The 22822-nt window shown below is 35.7% G+C and overlaps 1 protein-coding gene across 3 annotated transcripts in view; it reads right to left on the bottom strand.

Annotated features, from left to right (window-relative positions):
* Window positions 1-78: 78 nt before the first annotated feature.
* Window positions 79-22822, bottom strand: part of ptk2ba (protein tyrosine kinase 2 beta, a) — a 29731-nt gene continuing 6987 nt past the window's right edge. Inside the window, exons 11-32 of one of the 3 annotated variants that reach the window (XM_082143440.1) lie at window positions 20768-20869; window positions 20513-20630; window positions 20261-20300; window positions 19829-19866; window positions 19675-19719; window positions 19481-19578; window positions 19267-19348; window positions 18887-18987; window positions 17472-17587; window positions 16587-16687; window positions 16374-16463; window positions 15866-16070; window positions 13916-14012; window positions 13744-13800; window positions 12948-13055; window positions 8916-9062; window positions 7102-7137; window positions 6984-7008; window positions 4341-4387; window positions 1888-2022; window positions 1704-1784; window positions 79-553 (exon numbers count right to left, since the gene is read on the bottom strand). In XM_082143440.1, coding sequence (XP_081999566.1) covers window positions 338-553; window positions 1704-1784; window positions 1888-2022; window positions 4341-4387; window positions 6984-7008; window positions 7102-7137; window positions 8916-9062; window positions 12948-13055; window positions 13744-13800; window positions 13916-14012; window positions 15866-16070; window positions 16374-16463; window positions 16587-16687; window positions 17472-17587; window positions 18887-18987; window positions 19267-19348; window positions 19481-19578; window positions 19675-19719; window positions 19829-19866; window positions 20261-20300; window positions 20513-20630; window positions 20768-20869 — 2085 coding nt within the window. In that variant the 3' untranslated portion in view covers window positions 79-337. The remainder of the gene's footprint in view (window positions 554-1703; window positions 1785-1887; window positions 2023-4340; window positions 4388-6983; window positions 7009-7101; window positions 7138-8915; window positions 9063-12947; window positions 13056-13743; window positions 13801-13915; window positions 14013-15865; window positions 16071-16373; window positions 16464-16586; window positions 16688-17471; window positions 17588-18886; window positions 18988-19266; window positions 19349-19480; window positions 19579-19674; window positions 19720-19828; window positions 19867-20260; window positions 20301-20512; window positions 20631-20767; window positions 20870-22822) is intronic. The other 2 variants (XM_082143441.1, XM_082143442.1) reach the window with 2 other exon arrangements.

Here is a 22822-nt window from a genome sequence, read left to right as displayed (position 1 = left end):
CTAATTATATTGATGTTCTATTTATAAACATACTTGTAAAGTTTAGAAAATTAAATAAGTTAATACTTTGAAATGACATAACTGCAAAACGTCTGTATTTATTTCCTTCCACAAACTGCAGAAATTAAACATCTTTGACTTAAACATCTTAAAAAGGTTTACAATCATACATTTGTGAAAATACATCCGAAAACATTCAACATCGAAAGCACTGCTTTCATTACCTTTCGGAAGCATAAATAAAGCGAGTTGTGCCAGGTCATTTACAATTAAATTCATCCTCTAGCTTTCTCATTGGATAAAAACCCCCTGTTTGACATCCAATCAGGGATCAGATCTAGGGTGTGGCGGATTTGGCTATATTGGCTCGTACTCTGGCCTGGTCCACAGCGTCCAGGAGGTTCTTGGAGTCCATGGCCAGCGTGTGAGCGGCCGTCAGCATCTGTTTCTTACACTCGTCCTTCAGAGACGTGACGGCATTCTGCTGAGCCAGACGCATCTTACTTATCAGCTCGGCCAGATCTTTATTCAACAGCTTCTGAGTTCCTTCAATCTGAGGAACAGAGAGGAGCCAGGACAACATACTTTATACTGCATTTAAGAGCATTCTGGGTAAAACCATCTATGAGGTTTCATTCAAAATAGCTCACTAACCCAGCTAACAAAAATATGTTCAATGAATGGTTTTCTTATGTTCCCATTAAGTTCTCTGAACGTTAAAAATGGGCAAAAATGTAAAGTTAAAAGGCGCTATACGTGTAATTCAGACACCGGTGGCTGTTAAGTGAACTGCATCCAGCAACTTCTTGCTCCTGCTCGCATTCATGCACACATAACATGTACAGAATGGCTCTTTCAGCATTATCTTGAACATTGTATAAGCATTCATTTAATGTGTCATTGAACGAAAGAGCAAGCGTAATTAAACGGCAAAAACATCCCGAGTCCTTCACATAGAAATCAGTCAACTGGCTTTCAGAGACAAGCTATAAAGTTGGGAAAGGTTTCGCTACAAGCTGTTCACACATTGGCAATACAAAAAGCAATTAATACATGAAAATTCTTACATACAGTAATAGCCCCTTTAATTTGATCATTTTGCAAAAAGTATAAGAACATTACTATGTTCCAAAACTAAAACATTTCCGAAAAAACGTTCCATGAATGTATGAATAATAGTCAAAATTATGAGATAAAGTCGAAATTATGATATACTAAGTCATAATTATAAGATAAAATGTCATAATTATAAGATAAAATGTCAAAATTATGACATTCCATCATATTATGAGATAAAAAGTTGAAATTATGACAAGTCATAATTATGATAGTCAAAATTACGGCATGCTAAATCATAATTATAAGATTAAATGTCATAATTATGAGATAAAGTCAAAATTATTAAATACTAAGTCATAATTATAAGATTAAATGTCATATTTATGATATTAAATGTCATAATTATGATATAAAATGACAAAATTATGACATCCCGTGATATTTTGAGATAAAAAGTTGTAATTATGAGATAAAAAGTTGAAATTATGTTTCTGTGCTAACATTTTCAGAACAATATAAAAAGACCAGATAGACCTTTTACCGAATGCTCTGAAAGAATGTTTGCTTGTACAATCCAGAATGTTCTGAGAATGTTCTCTGTTAGCTGGGAAGTCACTATGGATATGTTTTCGAAATCCTTTTACCTCCGTTCTGATGGACTCATGTAGAGACGGGAGGATGTCGTCCACACTGCGGATCAGACTGCGCAACGTCATTCCTACCGACTGCAAAATAAGACAATAATGACCTTGTCAAACAGAAACACAACTCCAAGCATTAAGCATTCAGCATAAATGAGCAGAAATAAGATGTTCAAAGTTGACCTACCTTCACCACATTGACGTACTCTGAGGCTGGTAATGTGTTGACATCGTTCTTCAGCTGGACCACGACCTTCACCATCTCCATGACGTTATTGTAGACCATGTCATCTGTGCGATCCAGTTCTGCTGTGGGAGCCGGCTACGATGGTCAGAATCAGTCGTGTTAATATGTGTAGCAAATCATTGCAAATAATGTTTTTAATAAAGATTTTATCAGATGAAATTCTGAGAATTTTTCTTGCATTGTGGTTTAAACCATGTCAGTGGTATTTGAGTCACTGGAGTCATTTTGTGTTTTTGTTATTGTTGTTAAATATTTCTATTTAGCTTTCATTTATATTAAGCCCTATTTAGACAGGACTAGTTTTCTAAATGACGTTTGAGTCGCAAATCTTAGCACTCGATGTTTGTGATTTCACATACCGATTCGGACGGGACGAACATCTCTATGTTTATTAGGTGGGAGTGTGTATGTATTTTATTTTATTATTTACTGATATCATTTTAATTGATTATAAAAACTCTATTTATGTAAACTCCACGAGTTTATAGAAGTGGCTGTGTATAATAGACCCACATAATTAAGCAGAGAAATCTAGACAAGTGTCTTGACCTGACACTGATATTAAAATGAGCAGGCTTCGCAGTTTCCATGATTTTGCTCTATTTGTTAATTTTATTGGTAATACTTTACAATAAGGTTCTTTAGTTAAAGGGATATTTCACCGCTGGAAAGATGAATGTGTATTTAAATTGTGTCATTTATGTAGAAGAAATGTGAAATGATTTTAGAAGTTGGTGCCTTCTAGACTGAGAAAAGCCAGAAAATGTATGATTGGCTCGTGGATTAAAGACAACAACTCCCAGAATGCACTGCCCTACGAGGCCACTCCCAAGCCACGCCTACCGGTTACAGAGGGCAGTATCGGAAGAAATGATACAACTAGGCTACTAGTTGACTCGAAACTGAAAAAACGCTGTTTTACCGTGAGATCCCCCTATGGGCGGGTTGAAAACATGCGGAACGAGCTCCTACTACTGGCTGTAGTCACTCGGCTCTGGACAAAAAAGCCTCCAATGACGCAACATTTTTGCCTCATTAGAGTTTTTTTTCCAGACACACAATACAGAAATCTCTCGTCTCATTCGAGCACGGTCATTCGAAAATACTACCGGGTTTCTACTGATACAAAGCTTAATGCTAATCGGTGAAGTATCCCTTTAATATTAGCTAATGTATAAATTACCTGTAACATGAACTAACAAAGAACAAAATATTTGTTACAGTATTTATTAATCTTTGTTGTTAGTTAATAAAAACACAGCTGTTCATTATTTGCTCATGTTAGTTCACAGTGCATTAAAGGTGCAGTGTGTGATATTTAGCGGCATCTAGTGGTGAGGTTACGAATTGCAACCAACAAAAGTTACGGTGGCCGACAGGAAAAGATGCTGTCGTCTCAGACAGCAGAGAGTAGCCAGTTCAGCAATAAGTAAAACGATATGTTATTGCGAATATTATTGATTCTTGTTCATCATTGTGTCAGTGTTTTATTCGCTGACTTTAGCTAGCTTCCTTGCACAAAGAACAACAAAGTAACGAAACGTGTTTGTCCGTTTAGGGCTACTGTAGAAACATGTCGGCGCATTTCAATGTAAGGGGACCCGCGGTGTATGTAGATAGAAATGGCTCATTCTATGGTAATAAAAACATAACAGTTCGGTTTGCCGAAAAACAGTAGGCAGTTTGCCCTGGAATTTTTACAGAGGTTGTGTGATAAAAACACAGATTTAGCAGATATGGACGGGATTACAATCGCAAAGTATGTAAGAATTTCCCTTGAAAACTAGTTTTTCATAATAATTCTTATCTTTATTTCAGTTTTTTTTTTTTTTAGGACATTAAGTTAAACTAAATTAAAATGAGAAATATTGTTAACTATCTGAAATAAAATATGTTTGTATTTGTTACGTTTTTTAATTTTTATATATTTTATTTTATTTCAATTTATGTTTATTTATGGTTTTAGTTTTTGTTCCTATATTAACCTCAAAACATGTATGTTTCACTTCTTTAAAAAAAAAAAGTCATTAGTCTCTCTATTTGATTTAGTCCTTACTCTCATTTGGTGATGCTGACCAAAGCTACTGCATAGCTCGGATACAGAAGGTTTCATTTCAACTTCACCAAGGCTGAAGTCTAAAGATATGTGATGAGGGAATCGTCCCTCGTCCTCTTTCTACTGACCCATTATCAAGGTGAGCTCAAAAGGCACAAAGCTCATCAGGTTTTAGTCACAGAGCTCCCAGCAAAACCGGTCGCTTTGATTGCTGCCATCTGCTCGTCTGCAAACTTCCAAAGGAAGGCTGACACCTTTACTCAGTGGCATCAAAAAGAGATCAGAAGTCTCTTCTGCCCTTCAACCCCGTCCTTAACCGCATTAAGACTGCAATTACCTGAGCGGACACCCGCGGGGGCTTCTCTGGGGGACCCTGGAAATTATCTGAGAGCCAAACAGAGAAAAAACAAAAGTGTGACAACATAGAAGAAGCTTTACTATGGATCTTATGAGTTATCATTGAGATTGTGACAGTATAAGTATTGGCTACTGAAATATTTCCGATCTATTCCTTTAATAATTTATATTTAATCACGTCAAACCAGAGGTGCATCAAAAACAGTGTTGTCATTGTTAACTAAAACTGAAACGGAAAACTATTCAAAATCTTGTTCTATAACAGAAATAAAGCTGAAATAAAATAAAATATCAATATTACAAGAAAAACAAACACAAACTGAAATAGACCACATTCAGACAGCAGCAAAACATGGTCGTCATCTTGTATTTGAGTCCTTATACAGTTCCATTCACACGTAGTTAAGTAATTTATGGGAGTGACAACTGCATTCTATATCTGAACTCATGCATGTACATTTTCAGGACTCACAACCGCATTCTCTGAACATGCGCTGTGTGAACGGAACCGTTCACTGGACAACTAGTTGTCTGTCACATCATGCAGTGCGAGAGAGCCGCTCTGCGCAGCACAAACGCATGTCTACCGTGTGTTTTCATGGGATTTTATGTGTGGTTTCGGTAACTTACAGCGACGGAGATATGAGGGTTTTAACACGCATGTATTAATCTCGTATTTAATGTAATTTAAACTGTAATGCAGAGTTAAAGATAGAATAAATAGATATAAATGGTTGTTTCATTAGACACTACTAGCTATAGAGTATTTCAAATGTATTTAAGCAACGAGGGCATAGTGTTTTGAATGATGTATATGTATTAGTATTATTATTTGTTTAATTCCTTTAATTTGGTCCTTTATGAATACAAATAGACTGAAAATATGTATAACTATTGTCTTTATTTTTTCCACTCGTAGCCTGTTTTATATAGCCTAGTCTTCTTTGTTATTTGTTTAATATTTCTGTAATGTAGCATTTATTCGTTCATGAATGAATCAAATATATTATTTTTCTCTCTCACTCGCTGTGCTATAGCCTACATGACAGATTATAAGAGTTATACTAAAATATGAGTATAATTTTTTTTTATACCATAAGAGATTTAATGAATTAAGATGACAAGAAGAAAAAGTAGAAAAAATATCTTGTGTCTGGTATCCGATCTGTTAAAACATCCCAATGTCCAACAAATTCACAAACTGTTGGGGACAATGTCAGGTAATAATATTAATGAAATGAAAACAATTATATTTTTTATGCATGCAAATTAAATCCCTAGAGATAGATCAACATTCTAATGAATTTTATATATATTCATATAGTGTTGAATGCTCTACAAATAATTATTATAAGTTGATAACAAACGATATAGCTCATTAAAATTAGCCTACATTACTTTGCATGAAAAATAGCGCTATCAAGTTATCAAGAGAGCATTTAATCTCTATCTAGGCAGACTTTTTCCTTCTAAATATTTTGAAATTGAGTGTACAGCCTACAGTTAAACTTATTATGTTGTTATAATAAGTTGTTTTGAGTGTTTTAGACAATTATGGAAAGCAACTATAATGAATAAATGTTTATTTGACTTGACTGAGGCGTGCCGCGTTATTAGTCATATGAACCTGTCTTTTCTTTCATTTTAATTGTCATTTTTATTGATGAGAATGTTTATCTTATCTATTAGAATGATATAAAAATCGATATACACAAAATGGAATGACATTACATATACATATATGGGAAATTACATGACGGATAAAAACAGACAAAAAGAGAGCTAGTTTTCAAACTCAAATAACTCCGTCAGAGTGGATATCCTAATAGTTAGGCTACTGCAACTTCTGCATATCTATCATGTTCAGTGCTTTGTGTAAACTTATGGATTACATTAATACTATAATGGATGATAAAAGCTCTAATTTGGGCAGTGTTGTTGGAGACAAAATAGGCTACAAAATGCATATCCAGTATTGCAAATCTTTGAAGCTGCCAGTAAGGAGAAAAACAAGTTATGGGCCATAATGTAAAAGCTTTAATGTTTAAATTCATCCACTATAGCCATTATTACGTAATATGTCATACAGATGTTATTTTTTATTTTTTTTTATTTTGGGCATTGACCGGAAAAACAAATTTCCAACCTAAACTCTTGTAAATCTTGAATGCTTTGGAGCACAGACTTAAGTTTGGTCTCTTTTTAAAGAAGACAGATTAGGTAGATAATTGCTGAAGTAAAAAAAAAAAAATTGCATATATATACGGTCTCCATATATATTTCCAAATCACGTTTTACTCTAAAACTCGGAGAAAATCAAAGCCATAAATCTAAACAAGTTGAGCTTTTAGTAAGATTTAGTTTGGGCGCAGTACCAAATGTTTTCACTAGATGAAATTCATCTCCAATGCAGTCATTTTTGAGTGCAAACAATACAAGTGTGACTATTTTTTCAGGACCATTTAACCTTTTCGAATCATGTCCATGATGCAACTTATATTTGCTGTTCATAACTCAAGGCTATCATATTACTTCAGAACACTTCAAACAGGTTTTAATGATGACTGCTTAATAATCTCTGCTTAAGTAAAATATATGTAATTGTGTGTTAAAATGAACTGACCTTGGCTTGTCTCGTTTTCTGACATCTAAAATAAAGAAGAATATGTTAGCAGTGTATAACAGTAGAAGACAATGGTTGTGATGTGACGAAGACAGTATAAAAGAGACTTCTATATTACCACTTTCGCCTTTGTGTCATCATTGGCAAACGGATCCTGAAAAAGAAACGGAGAAACATGAAGTTAAAAGTTAACATGAAATGCTGTTTAACCTGATTAACTTTCATAATGTACGTATTTCAAGTGAAACGAGACAAAATATAGCACAGAAATACATGCAAAACAGAAACGTCAATCAAAAAGGAAAGACGTTTTAGTGGCGGAGCATGTCGTTAGACTTATGAAATATTAGAAATACTAATATTGTTTTTTTCTGAATAATTATTAATGGTGCATAATATCAAGAACATGTAAACAAGATTAAGAGAGAACGAACGTTTTGCTAACGTTCACATGAAAACGTTATTTCTGAATGTTCTGTGAGCGTCAAAAATGTCCAGATTTAAAAAAAAAAATTAAGAAATGTTTAAAAACGTTCTTGGTTATGCAAATGTTAAAGTCCCCTGTCAATAATTGTATCCCTTAAAACCCATATTTGATCACCAAAATGACAAAAAAATTATTCATGCCTTAAAATAGCTTGAATGTAACTCTACACCGTTGCCTCATTTAGAATATATGCGGTTATATGAATATGCAAATGAGCACTGCCTCCATTTGCTCACACCAGCTCACAGATCCACTCGTTGACGATCAAACGTTGACGTGATTGGTTACAAGGTAGTTTGTGATGTCAAAAACACCAGCAATTTTAAACAGCGTTTTGAGACTGTCTTTGGTTCACTGCAGTTTTAAATGCAAATGAGCAACTGCTGCTTGCCCAAGGGGGCGGAGCCTCACGCGCTCACGCTCAGAGCCAGGACAATCTCATCTCACAGAATGATAATATAGGAACAGAAGCTCTCAGTAGCGGTGTTCATTTCGAGTCGGACAATAATGCCTACAGAGTCAGAGAATATATGTTGTATGGAGATAGAACAGGTATAGTTTTAGTTTAATTACGGTTATAACTTATTTGTCATCTGCTTTTATCCACTATTAATACAAGTCTGCTGTAGTGTCCGAATGATGGCCAAAAATATAATGATGAGTTCAATGAAGTTTATTGTACATCACACAAAAGATGAAGCGTTAGTTTTACTCCAGAAAATCACTGTAAGAGCTAATAAACACAGTGCGCATTAAAGTCTTATCCATAAACTCTCTCCCTTTCATTATCATCAACATACACAATTACACAAAACACTTGTTACAACTGCACTCTCTATTTCATTTCTGCCGTGATCACTGATCATCAGTAACGTTAACTGTAAGCTGGACAGTTGGAACTGATCCATCCTCGAGTAACAACGAGAGTAAATGAAGACTGCTATGTTCATTCTTACATCTTATAACAGAACACCTCAATCGCTTAGAAGACATTCTTGTCTACAGCTGCTCTGGGGTCGAAACAATGTTGGACTGTGTGTTTAGCTCACTCAGGGCGGGTCTACGGTAAAACTGCAGTGTCAGTCAACAGTCGTGGGAGGGGCTTGTGCAAAAGTACTTCACATTGCCTCGAATCTGAGAACGGGTTGTTCTGAGACAGTGCTTATGATTTATGGGGATTTAAAAAAAAAGCACTGGGTGGATTTTGATCATTATAGGGTGGTTGTGTACACACACTGGCCACACACATTTATTTTCAAACACCATGTAAAGGTGAATTTTGCATAATAGTTGCTCTTTAAAGACCAGATGATTTTCTATTAACGTTACTGGAAGAACATGTGTTCATAACTCTGAGAGAACCTTGCCAGGACATCAGCCAAAGTTCTAAGAAGGTTCCCTGTTAGCTGGGACGGCTCTGACGAGAGACACTATTGATGACTTACCAGAAGCTTCTCTTCTTTCTCCAGCCACTTGTTGTCCTCCACCATTTCCTGTTTCTGCCTCCTTAAAGTTTCCTGCACACGCTGCCTGTCCAGTTCCCACAGCCGCTGGGCGTCTTCCTTACTGCTGGGCTCAGGAAAACCGCGATCCTTCACAAACACACATAGTAATGCAGCTTTTATTCCATGTCTGTTATCATTAAGTCCATCAATATGTTAATAGTACTCAAAATGTTATAGATTAGTCTATAGATTTATAGATAGTATGGAAGTAAAATAATGTCAAATGTTTTTGAAATAAAAAGCCTGTTGAATTGCACATCTTGAAAAAAATAGGCATTGCATTAACCATGCTTGCATTTTAATGCATTGTATTTTTAGGGCTTGCATTTTTATGGAATGAAATTCAACATGGTTGAATATTTAAGCTGTGAATATTTCAATTAAAAACATTTCAAACACCTTTTTTTTGATTATAAAAAATTCAATAATCCATATTCACCTTTCATATTTCAATTCCAAAATATTCAAACTGTTTAAAAATACAACCTATAATATTCAACAGGCAATTTTCTGTCCATTTTATTTCGCTTTGCAAATTCGCTTCCACAAATTCAGTGGTTCAAATTCGACAGTAAATTCAACATTGACATCCAGGAACTGCAGGAAAAGCAGTAGATTGCCGAGCATACTCTCCATCTGCTGTTAGTCCACACCATCAGATGGTGCAAAAGCGCGTGTTGTAGACGAAGACCAGCAAAATTAGAGCAAGTCATTCATTCATAAACTCATTAACAGCAATGTAAGTGTATTTGTGATTATTATGATGGCTGTTTTATGTTAAATTCAGTGCCTTCACGGTTACTTTTCCTGTGTAGCCTACATGCATCTTTCTCTACCGTGAACGAGATTATAATGTTATTCCCCGATGCGGATATACAGATCCAATGTTACATTTTTGAGGTTGACATATATTTCTCTTGGTTGTTTAGTTGCCTTAACTTTATATTGTGGCGATGTGCCTCATGCAGGCTATTAGGGTTTCCCTCAATACTTCAGGATTCCCCTGCTGGACATATACAACGCTTAACGTAGCTTAATGGACTACAGTGATATAAAAGACCAAACTCGCAGGCAAGCAGATGGACTCAGAATAACGCGCAAAGCTTAATGGTGAGCGTTTCCCAGTGACTGGCATAAAGATGGCTAGATGTTGGACATTCGCACATTTAGGGACCGTTTCTAACTCCGATAGCATTTGAATAGAACGACTTACATAAAACCAACTGTAAAGTGTTCATGTATTGTCAGGCATGCGTGCACCCTTTGGATTTTTGATATTTATTCAAATAAATGTAAGTTTGCTATTGAAGTTAGAAACGTGTATGCCAATGTTGTATGTAACTTTAGAGACGGTCCCTAAATGTGCGAATGTCCACTGTCAAGCCAATTTTACATTTAGTCATTTAGCAGACGCTTTTATCCAAAGCGATTTACAGTTAAACTAACAATAGGACAAAAATATGCAAGTGCTATGACAGTTTAAGCTAATGCAATACACATAGGCTAGGCATACTATATATATATATATATATAGAGAGAGAGAGAGAGAGAGAGAGAGAGAGAGAGAGAGAGAGAGAGAGAGAGAGAGAGAGAGAGAGAGAGAGAGAGAGAGAGAGAAGGGGAAATAGAGGGAGAAGAGAAGAGAAGAGAAGAGAAGAGAAGAGAAGAGAAGAGAAGAGAAGAGAAGAGAAGAGAAGAGAAGAGAAGAGAAGAGAAGAGAAGAGAAAGTGTTAGTAGGCCTATTAATTGATCAAGTGTTGATTTTATGCCAGTATCACGAAACGCTCTGCATGAAACTTTGGCATTAAGTTCATATTCTGAGTCCATCTTCTTGCATGTAGCCTATATAGTAGCCTACAGCCTACATCCCCAATAAGGTGCGAGTTTGGTCTTTTATATCACTGTATTAGTCCATTAAGCTACGTTAAGCGTTTTGTCCGACGGAAGGGGAATCCTTGAGTATGAGGTATTGAGGGAAACCGATTATAATCCCGTTCATGGTAGAGAAAGCTGATGACATGTAGGCTACAGGGAAAGTAACAATGAAGTTATTGAATGAAACATAAACACAGCTTTTGTGTGTTTATCATCTTTTCCGCATATACTGACACAGATAATCATTTTCATTTTATGAATGAATGTCTTCGTCTACAACACGCGCTTTTGCACCGTCTGATGGTGTGGACTAACAGCAGATGGAGAGTATGCTCGGCAATCTTCTGCTTTTCCTGCAGTTCCTGGATGTCAATGTTGAATTTACTGTCGAATTTGAACCACTGAATTTGTGGAAGCGAATTTGCAAAGCGAAATAAAATGGACAGAAAATTTTTAAACAGTTGGAATATTTTGGAAGTGAAATATGAAAGGTGAATATGGATTATTGAATTTTTAATAATGAAAAGGTGTTTGAAATGTTTTTAATTGAAATATTCACAGCTTAAATATTCAACCATGTTGAATTTCAGCCCATAAAAATGCAAGCCCTAAAAATACAATGCATTAAAATGCAAGCATGGTTAATGCAATGCCTATTTTTTTTCAAGTAGTGCAATTCAACAGGCTTTTTATTTCAAAAACATTTGACATTATTTTACTTCCATAGATAGTCTTTCAAAAGGAAAATGGGCCAAAAATTTCTTCAATCTTTTTAACTAAAACCAAAAACTAATATTAAAGTACTAAAAATATTATTACATATTTTTAAAATTATTAATATTTTCAAAAATAGTTTTCAGTAATTAATATAAAATAATTTAAATATGACATAAAAAAAGCTTGAAAACCTAAAAATTGGAAATTAGGCAACTAACTAAAATAAAACTGAAATAAATATAAATTAAACCTAAAAATGACAAAAGCACATAAGAAAAAAAAAAAAAAAAAAAAAAGTCAAAATATCAATAAACACTATAATAGTATATAAACAATTCTAAAATAGCACTCTCTTGGACTATACCAATTTTTGTCAATAAGCATTCCTGTAGCTCAAACAGTTCATAGAACTAGCAACGCCAAAGTCCTGGAATATATATATATATATATATATATATATCTTAAATACAATGTAATTTGTGCCAAATGCATAAATATAAATGCAAATGAAGTCCAATCTAATGCTGAATAGGAATGTCCCTCCCTCTGAGTGAGTTATAAATACCACCTGCTTCCGACTAGCATCAGCATGAAGCAATCATAGTTCTTCTGTGTCTTCTGTTGCGGTAACAATCATACTTTATTTCCTTTCTCGACCATAAGTAGGTCGCAAAGGAAGAGGCTGAAATTGATTCATTGCGAAAGTCTCCTTTTGAGTCTATGGCACAAGCTGTCTTGGGTGTTTTTGCAAGGCTGTGACATCAACTAAGGGCAGTTTGTTACATAAATAGGATGATTTTTTACCAAGCTGAATTTCCTGTTTTAATAGGAAATACATCAACACAGGAAATATAACTGTGCCTATCAAGCAATCTCATGAAGTCTTTAGGTTGTTGGGCAGTGTTTGTTGGTCTGTGCGTTTAATTGGCTTTTTTTTTTTTTATCTTCTAGCAAAACTGCTAAATTTGATTTCCTTACTCAGTATTTTTGTCTTGTTTTCCAGTACAGATTTTCTAAAATTCTGTACAAATATATCAATATTAAATGAGTTTAAGCTTAAAAGAAGAAGAATTGTCTGCCAATGGGGTCAGAAAACTAAAATGTTATTTTAAAGTTTATTTTAAACCCAGCTAAAAGGGAACGTTCTCAGAACTTCAGCTAAGGTTCTCTCAAAGTTATGAACATTCTTCCAGTAAGATTAATTTTTAGAAAACAAGAAGCAATATCTGATGTTATTTTGCTTCTCAAGTAAATGTTAGGATAATTGTACAGGAAAACAAGACAAAAATACTGAGTAACAAAATCATTGTTTGCAGAGAGATGATCTAGGACACACAGGAGCAGAATGTTTGCAGTACTGAAGGCAGGTGGCGCTCTTACCCCCATACTGCCACGGCGAGGGGACAGCGGCAGGGTCAGCGGGAGCGCGAAACGCCAGTCTGGCGGGCTGGAGAGGACAGGCGAGCTAATGCGCAGAGACTCGGGCAGCTGGAAAGTTGGTCGCATGAGCAAGAACACACACACAAGCAAAACTAAACCACACGCTAAAACATTTTCACACAATGACATGCATAACATGGCGGTTTCAAGCACATATGCAGAAAAGCAGGCCAAAACCACACGTACTGGAAATGGTTTGACTTGACCTAGATAAATGTGACCAACATAAAGCTGTTTAATTTTAAATGCATCAGCCACAGGGTAAAACACCAGGTATATTGCTCAGGAGTTTCTCTTTCATTTCTCAGGAGACGTAGTGGATCTCTAAGTTATGTTTTATTTCAGTATTAACATCGTCACAGATGTTTCTCTCAAAATTTCTTTGAAATATATACAAATTAAGCTATAAATTGAGGGAGAATTTGAGTTTGAGTTCATATTGAGATCTCATGTAAAATGTGTACCTTGAATGCAATGTAAGTCGCTTTGGATAAAAGCGTCTGCCAAATGCATAAATGTAAATGTAAATGTAAGACTATGAGGAGATCTCTTCTGAAACACTAGAGGAGTCTTTTCTCAGGAGAAACGTGTGAGGAGCAAAAGACTCTCCATTTCATTTATTGCCGTCTATGAGAATGAAATGAGACCTATGGACCTGCATTTCAAACATTACAATGCAAATGGCTGCATTTTGTGCAGTTAAAGCAACTACAGACATTATAGGAGGAAAAATCACCTGCCAATGTAGATGTGGATTGAGAGTGTTGAAACCAGATGGTTTCAATCTTGATGGCTTTTCATAAAACAAGAATGGAGATGAACAGAAAAATTATATTATATGATAAATAGTGTGTTAAATAGTACAAGAATAACTGTATGAGAGAAACAGAGAGTGAAGAGACAGACACCTTCGGTGGAGCGTCATGAGATGGCTTTATGCTTATGGAACGGGTTCTGGCTCTCAGCTCATCCACCTCCATTTCCTTCTCCATTTTATGAACATCGCTGTGGGAAGCAAACAACGCTTGATGTTACAGTTTGTATAATTTTTACTCCTGTTATATATTATTATTAACATTTTTATTTGATCATTTTTAATATGTATTTAGTAGGGCTGTCAAAAGATTAATCGCGATTAATCGCATCCAAAATAAAAGTTTGTGTTTAAATAATATATGTGTGTGTACTGTGTATAATTAAATTTATATAAATACACACACATGCTTGTATATATTTAAGAAAAATGTGTAATTTATATATAAAAAAATTATATTTATATATAATATAAATTATATATAAAAAATTATATATAAATATATACAGTATATGTATGCAAATATTTCTTAAATATATACATGCATGTGTGTGTATTTATATATACAAAATAATTATACACAGTACACACACATATATTATGTAAACACAAACTTCTATTTTGGAAGCGATTAATCGCGATTAATCTTTTGACAATATTTAGATATTTTTTACATTTTTTATTTTATTTGTAATATATTTTATTTTTTATTATTATTTTATTATTATATATTAAATTTTTTTTTATATATTATTTTCCATTGTTAGAATAAAAAAAAAAATACTGGATAACTGGCGATTGGCATGGGTTCATATATTCGGCAACGCAGATTTTTACTTGCATTTGGCGATTGGCGAGTGTTCATTTTGGGCCCTGGTTACCTCTGTTCTTTGATTAACATTAATGGCAGAACGCATTAGTGGCTGCTGTCACTTTAAGTCCTGCCGCTGCTGCACATGACCCGGATCTCACACGCATCTCATTTTCTCACAACTCTTTACGTTAATTTAAGACTGACATTTTGGCATAATTGTGTGTGTTATTGTTCGTTCAAGTGCGAAAGAGAACTAGATTCTGGCTAGTCTGTGCACGCGATACTGGCGCTCGTCTTTCTGTGCGTCGTGTGTGTGTGTGTGTGTGTGTGTGTCAGGACATTCACAGACAGAGTGTTCTCTTTTGTCTTGCTGGGCTTGAATGGTTTTAAAAGCATTTGCATGAATAAGAGCGTGATCATTTAATGTAACGCTAGCCAAAGGATGACAGAAAAAACGGACACTGCGTTAATTGCGTTAAATATTTTGAACACATTAAACTGGAAAAAAAATGTATCGCATGCATTAATGTTGACAGCACTAATACACATACATATTTTACATTTATTTTAAACAAATTATTTTATAATTTGTTTTATTTTATTAGCGCTTGCACTAATTGTCAATTGTATTATTTTTTCAATTGTATTATTTATTTATTTATTTATTTTATTACATACATACATATATATACACACACACACACACACATATATACACATATATAAATATATATACACATACATATATATATATATGTGTGTGTGTGTGTGTGTGTGTGTGTGTGTGTGTGTGTGTGTGTGTGTTTAATTACATTATATTTATAATATTGTATACTTAAAAAAAAACACACATTCATTTCTATGTTTTTTTGTTTTTTTTACAGTTTTTTGTTTTGTTTTTTGGGGGTTAGAATTAGACCTGTTTTGAGCTCTGAAACGTTCAGGGTTCAAACTGACAACCCTACAGGTCTTTGACGACTAGGGCAGGCTGGCCAGCGATGTTGTACCTCAGCTTGCACACTAGCTCAGTGAAGCTGGGTCTTTTTATTGTATTTTTTTTATATAATTGTTTTGAATGTGTATTATTATTTACAATTGTAATATTTATTTATAATAATTTTAATATATAATTTTATTTAATATTCATTTTTCCCTCAATGTCCACGTACAGTAAGTGTTGGTCAGTTTGTATTATTTTTATTAGGCGTTTGATGAGTTTCAGTGTCGTACCTCAGTTTGCACACTAGCTCAGCGAAGCTGGGTCTGTCACGGGGGATGTAGGCCCAGCAGTGGGTCATGAGGGAGTAGAGGGTTGGCGGGCACCTCTCTGGTTTAGGTAGACGGACGCCCTGCTCCAGCTGGTTTATCACATCCTTGTTCTCTAGCCAGAAGAACGGCTGCTGGCCTCCACTCATGATCTCCCACATGCACACAGCTGAAAGGAGAAGCGCAGGAAGCCGCCAAGAATCAGGAAACTGCTTTAGATGTTCATTGCAAAACTTTGATTGTAAAAAGTTTGGTTCGTCACAAGAATCAGCATTAAATCAGCAAGAATAACAAGAGGAAATAGGGATTTACACCATGACGATGGCTTGAAAAATCCTGATGATTACATTGATTTATTGCCTAATATGATCAAAACAGTGATTCAGCTTTGAAAAGTCTGCATTGCGCTTTGCAGACGTGACACAACACGTTCATCTCACTAACGCTACGTCACTCTTCAAAAGTCACTAACCAAACATCCAGACATCACTGGCCGAGGTAAACCGTCTGAAGTTGATGGACTCCGGTGCCATCCATTTGATAGGTAATCGAGTCACGGAGGCTTCGGAGAGAGAACAAAGTGTCATTTGACAGCATTTCGGCATAAGAAACGAGAGTTAAATGAAACTGCTATATTAGAGTTAGATTAAAATAGAGAGATCTGTGACATCTAGTCAGAGCTTGCCTTTGTAATACTCTTCCTCTTCTATGTATCTGGACAAGCCAAAGTCTCCCAGCTTCACACAGTCTGGTTTGGCAACCAGCACATTTCTCACAGCAATGTCTCTGATGGGAAAACAGTGAACTGAGTAACTTGATTATCTATGCACCACTAACATAGGCTTTGTACAACCACATGCATGAGATACTATATAGATGATTATCAAAAGAAGATATGAAAACACGTACAATAAAACGCTGTTTAATTTATAATGGACGTGTGAGGTGTGAGACAAAGTCCTGATTTTGTGTCTTAAAAGTTATACTTTTATAATAATTCATAAGTTAATACCTTTATTCAGCAGGGATGCATTAAATGGATCAAAAGTGACAGCAAATACATTTCAAATGTTACAAAGTTTTCTATTTTAAATATATGCTGCTCTGTTGAACTTTCTAGTCATCAAATAATCCTTACAAAAAAAAAATCACGGCTTCTACAAAAATATTAAACAGCAAAACTGTTTTCAACAGTGATTTTATAAACAATAAAAAAATATTTTTAGCGGCAAATCATCAAATAAGATCAATTCATCACAGGAACAAATTACATTTTTAAAATATAGTCAAATAGAAAACTAATATTATTTGACAGTATTATGGTCTTTACTGTGTTTTTGATCATATACATGCAGCCTTGGTAAGTAGAAGATAAATCTTTGAAAGAATTGGTAAAAAAAAAAACAACTAAAAGTAAATATCACCCAAAAAGAGGATAACCAACCAAGAGCAAATGCCCAAAATTTCAAACTAACTAGGTAATAATTAATGTTCACAATAATAGCTAAATATATTTAAGCAAAGAGATGTTTAATTTGGGACACACAGGTCAGAAAGTGTATAGGCGTACCTGTGTACCATGTTAACACCCTCTAGGTAAGCCAGGGCTTTACTGATCTGCACGCTGTACAGGATCAGGGTGATATTGGTTAGTTTCTGCTGGTTCTCCGTCAGGTAATTTCCTAGCTGAAGTAGTCACAGAAAAAAACAGGATGATATAAGAGTCTGATTAACAATATTGCATAATGTACTGTTATGAGCAGTGCCAGATTTACCCTTTATTGTGACATTGGAGAAAAGTGATTGTTAACAGATATAACAGAAAGCACCTTTAGAAGTCAATATACTGGAAAACAATCCTATTCCCTTAATGAGTAATTTTGCGTGATTTAACAATACTATTGTTGTCAGTGTTCTGTCCCTTCAATCTGGTTTATTCTCGGTTTGGTGACACTCCTATCGTCTTACGTGAGGTTTCGAGTTCATCCGCGCAAAGCGTTGGGTTTAAGAAACCCTTTATGCCAAAAAGGTTTTATATAATGTTCTATATAAGAAGAAATATCTTAAAAGATTGCATAATACTTTCATGTTTAACGGGTTATTTCAAAATATTCCAGTGATAAAGTATGTTTACGAGCGGCTTAATTCAAAGGGCCTTATCATACACCCGGCGCAATGCAGCGCAAGTGTTTTTTGCTAGTTTCAGCCTGACACAGTTATCATTTTCACGTCCTGCGCAACGTTGTTTAAATAGCAAATGCATTTGCGCCCATGGGTCTGAAAACGAGGTGTGTTCTGGCGCATTGTTGGCGCTTTGCTATTTTGAGGAAACTGAAATATAGACTATTTGTTTTGTTATTTAAAGAGCGCGTTATTAATATACGCCTATAGGCGGGTCCACAACGCACGTACACTTTGTCCCGTAGATGGTCTGCTTGCTTGCTTTAATCTCGCGCACGAGCAGATCCGTTTCCTCGCTAGAGAAGCGTTCAGTTTTTCCGTTTGTAAATTCTGCCATGTAAATAGCGAATCCGCCATGGCGCGGGCGCAACTGGCTTTTAACAGGAATGGGAGATGAGACTCTGATTGGTTTATTGCACGTTACGCCCAAAACACACCCATTACTCATTATGAGAATATGGACAACCCTTTTAGACCATGCGCCGGGTGCGCCGATCATTTTTCCTGTCTTTAAACTAGCAAAAGTGGATTGGACACAACCTAAGAGCACTTGCACCGTGCGCTTTAGAACATGGACTTGTTCTTACAAATGCATAATATGGTCAATTATGTACATGTTCTATAGAGAACCTTCTTTTCTAAGAGTGCAGAATTTAAATGTCTCATATTTGAACAAGTTTGCATCATTAATTCTGTTATTTTCCTGTTTATTGATGTGAAACTGAATAAAGGTGACTTGACTATTTTCCTGTAAATGAGTAAACCATTGTCAAGCTCGATATCAATGAAATAAATGAATCTCACCTCTCCATACTGGTAAAGCTCCATGACAATCCAGACCGGATCCTCTTCGATAATTCCTATGAGTCTCACAATGTGTGGATGGTCCAGTTTCTTCATGATCACTGCATGATAACAATATTTTAAGGGTTTTATTGTTAGGCATTAATTTGATTCTACAGGTGGAAGATAAAAGTGAAGCCATGGGTTACAGTAAATTTAGAACCGCCAAGTAATGTAGTTCTTCAGAAGCGGAATGGTGTCCAAGCAACACACAGTGGTGCAGTAATACTGATGTAATGCGGTCACAGGTGTATGTTTGTAGAGTAATTTACAACAGGTTTAAATGCAGCTCAGCCAATCATATTCAGGGACCGGAATTATTCCGTTTTATGACAACTTACAAGCTTCACTCATGAACTTCTCCTTCACATCAGCTGTGCAGTCCTTGCATGTCTTTACAGCTACATTCACTCGCTCCCCTGTCTAAAAGAAGACACAAGATCTGTGAGGTTCCTGTCCAGAAAGCTGAACTTGAATAGGTTTCTAGTGATTTCTACTAAATCCTTGTGATCCGCTGTATATTTTGGCCTGTAGGTGTGTGACTGATGCACTGACCTTGCTTTTATAAATCCCATCATGAACCTCACCAAAGAAACCTTCACCCAGAATCCGACCGAGCACAACATCGTTCCGTGAGAGGCTGAATTTACATGCTGGAATATAAGGGGATTGAGTTAAAGATGTCAAATAAATAAATAATAATTAAAAAACAATTAATCAATCCCTTAAATATATATTTTTGTTCTTACATGCAACTGGTTTATTTTCTGGTATCTCTGAATAAATATCTGAACCTGTGGGGAAAAAAACAACATTTAATTAAACAAAAAACTGTTTTTATCTAACAATCTTTTACTGTATAAAATGTGGATATAAGCAGTATATATATTTTGTTTCACATACTTTTACTTTCCCTGTCAGATCTGGTGTTTTCCATACTGCTTTGCAATAGAAAATTTGAAAATTAGACAGGATCAATGAGACAGAATCAGAATTTATTTATTTATATATTAATATATATAATATTTATTTATACATTTGTACATATATACATATATATATATATATATATATATATATATATATACACATATACATACATACACACACACACACACACACACACATACATACATACATATATATATATATATATATATATATACACACACACACACACACACACACACACATACACATACACATATATATATATTTACCACACTGCTTTGAAATAAAAGATTAGACAGGATCAATCAGACAGAATCAGCTATAAAACTATCAAATTAAATTATATAGGACAAAATACAGAAAAAGCGAAACATCACTGCTCACCTGCAGGGTAAAGGAGGTAGAGAGATTCGAGCATCTCTGTCTGGTAAACACAAATGGTAGTTTGTTATCTATATGGTGGCAAACACAGCGTACACTATGTGGTTTACACTAGCGATGGTAACGCACTGACGAGGCGAGTCAAAAACTGTTGAAGCAGAGGAACTATTTCCATTGGTTTCATTAGTGGATACTCATTTGAGATAGATGGTTGGTTTCATGCCCTGGTAACATGAAAGAATAACATATATGCACCTTTATTAGGCCGCACTATTAAAGTCGCCTCGTTTCCATGCTCCAAACGACAGTAGCCATCAATTAAATCCACCATGTTCTCTGCGATGGCCAGAGATGCTGTGCTGATGGACAAAGGCTGAAAAAGACAAAACAGAAAGGCCAAATCTTTTAATGTGCATTATTTTAATCTTCATAAGAAAGTCAAGGAAGGTAAACAGCTCTGTCAAGCATTCATTTCAGAAAATATGTTTAGACACATTTAGATACATTTACCTGTTTAGCTCCATCTATAGATATATGTAGCAGTGTCTTTCCGTCATCCTGAAGGGTGTATTTAATATTGCGAATTTGCGCAAATGTGGCTAGTAAGACCGGCTAATGGGGACACAAGGAAAGCCATGTTAATATACATTAAAAAAAATAAAAAAAATAATATATATATATATATATATATATATATTGGATATAGAAATCAAACGCATATGAATCAAATTAGTTGGCTTAGCAAATAGATTTTCCATCAGTTATTTTCATGCCTAATTATGCCTGTTAAAATGTATTGTAAGAGCTACTGTTACTTTCACTGTTCATATTGTTGTTCTGTCATATTTTATCTTTAATTTAATAGCACAGTGAATATTTAGAGCTGCTCCAGCAGGGCTCAACCAGTCAAGAGCAGTGAGTGATGTGCTCTTTGTCTTTTGTTGTTAGATTAACATTGAGGACAAAGACAGCAGTAGGTTTATTAGGCTGCTGTCACTTTAAGAGCATGTATCCAACATACACGTTTTCTTTTCAACGGTTTACGTTCCGACTATACGGCATTTCAACAATTTTGTTTAAATTTGTCCATTCAAGCTCAAGAAGACATGAAAGAGAACTTGATTCAATATGCTATTTACGCGCTGTCTGAGGTGCAGCTTTCTGGGTGTGCTTCGGATGTTTGCGCACAGAAAACTAAATCATTCATTATTAATTAAATTTGGAATTTAATTGACCCTTCGCTAAGCCACGCCCGAAAACCGCCACAGGCCATTCGTGGCTTAGCAACCGTAACTAGGCAACCGTAACAAATTTCACTCACCCTGCTGTGCATGAACATAGCTGTTCCTCAATTTGTGTGTTTCCCATTTGAATGATCAGCGTATGAGGCGGCTGCTGCTTGCGCTGGGACCTATAGGCTTTAGCTTCAATTTTGATTAAATTATTCTTTAATCGGTTGCATATTATGTCGTGGATATATCCCTCGAATGCATACTGCAGTCCCTTTTGTCTTGCTCTCCAAAAATGACTAATTATCTCCTTGGGAATGTCTGACACCTGTGCATTCATACTGTAATCGATGTGCCAGGCGCGAAAGCTTGTCAGGCGTAGCAACAGTAACTAAGGAGGGCGGGGCTTAACGAAGGGTCAATTAAATCAATTAGTCCATTTACCCTTCCTTTTAGGACCTTCTACTTTTTACTTTGACCTTATTTTAGTTATTTTACTATCACCATCTTTCCTCTCCGTATAGGATTACAGTAGTTCTAGCAACTGTTGTTTCCTAAATGAGTTATATCGGTTATTAGTAATCCTTATTTCTGTTTCTTCTCTACCCCTCCTCACTCCTTAGTGCCAGGCCTAGTGCAAGAACAACGGCTACCGATAAACACACTGTAGGCCCCATGTAGAACTAAAACACTTCCCATTGTTTGTCTTTCTTTTTGAGGTGTTTGGTGTGTCCCTGCTAGCTTAGCTAACAGGCTACCCTATGTTTGTGAGTCTACTCCAGCATCACCCACAAGTGACACCTTCTTAGCCATATCTCCAAGCTGAAACTAAATAGGTAAAACCCTCCTTCTTTTCACTTTCTGATTTTATTGTTTTATTTTAGTTTTACTTGTTACCCTCGCAGTGACAACCTGTGAGAAGAACCATCGGTATTTTGAGTAACAGTTTGACGACACGTACAAGCCTTTCTGGCTCTGGCTGTGGCACTACCAACAGCTGGACAGAGCAAACACAGGACGAGTGCAGAACTGTCTCCATGGCAAAAGCCCAGGTACCAGCCAAGACACTGGGAGAAGCCATGGAAGACAGCACCCTCAACCTGCAAACACCACAGGATGACCAACCGTAGTCGACAACAAAATCCTCCCTCACATCCTTCACACAGTGTCAATCGGAGGCTGCACAAGGACAGCCGGACAAGCCTGCCTCAAAAGTTACAGGAGCTGCTGGCACAAGCAAGACAGCTCCCTGAACAGGACTCACCAAAGGAGTACTGTGAAGGACAAGCTTCTGACTCCTTGCCCAACACAGCTCAAGCAAGCTCACGTCGGCACC

Source organism: Leuciscus leuciscus, assembly GCF_965113295.1.
Source record: "Leuciscus leuciscus genome assembly, chromosome: 17".
Classification (NCBI taxonomy): domain Eukaryota; kingdom Metazoa; phylum Chordata; class Actinopteri; order Cypriniformes; family Leuciscidae; genus Leuciscus; species Leuciscus leuciscus.
This window is presented reverse-complemented; position numbering and strand designations above follow the sequence as displayed.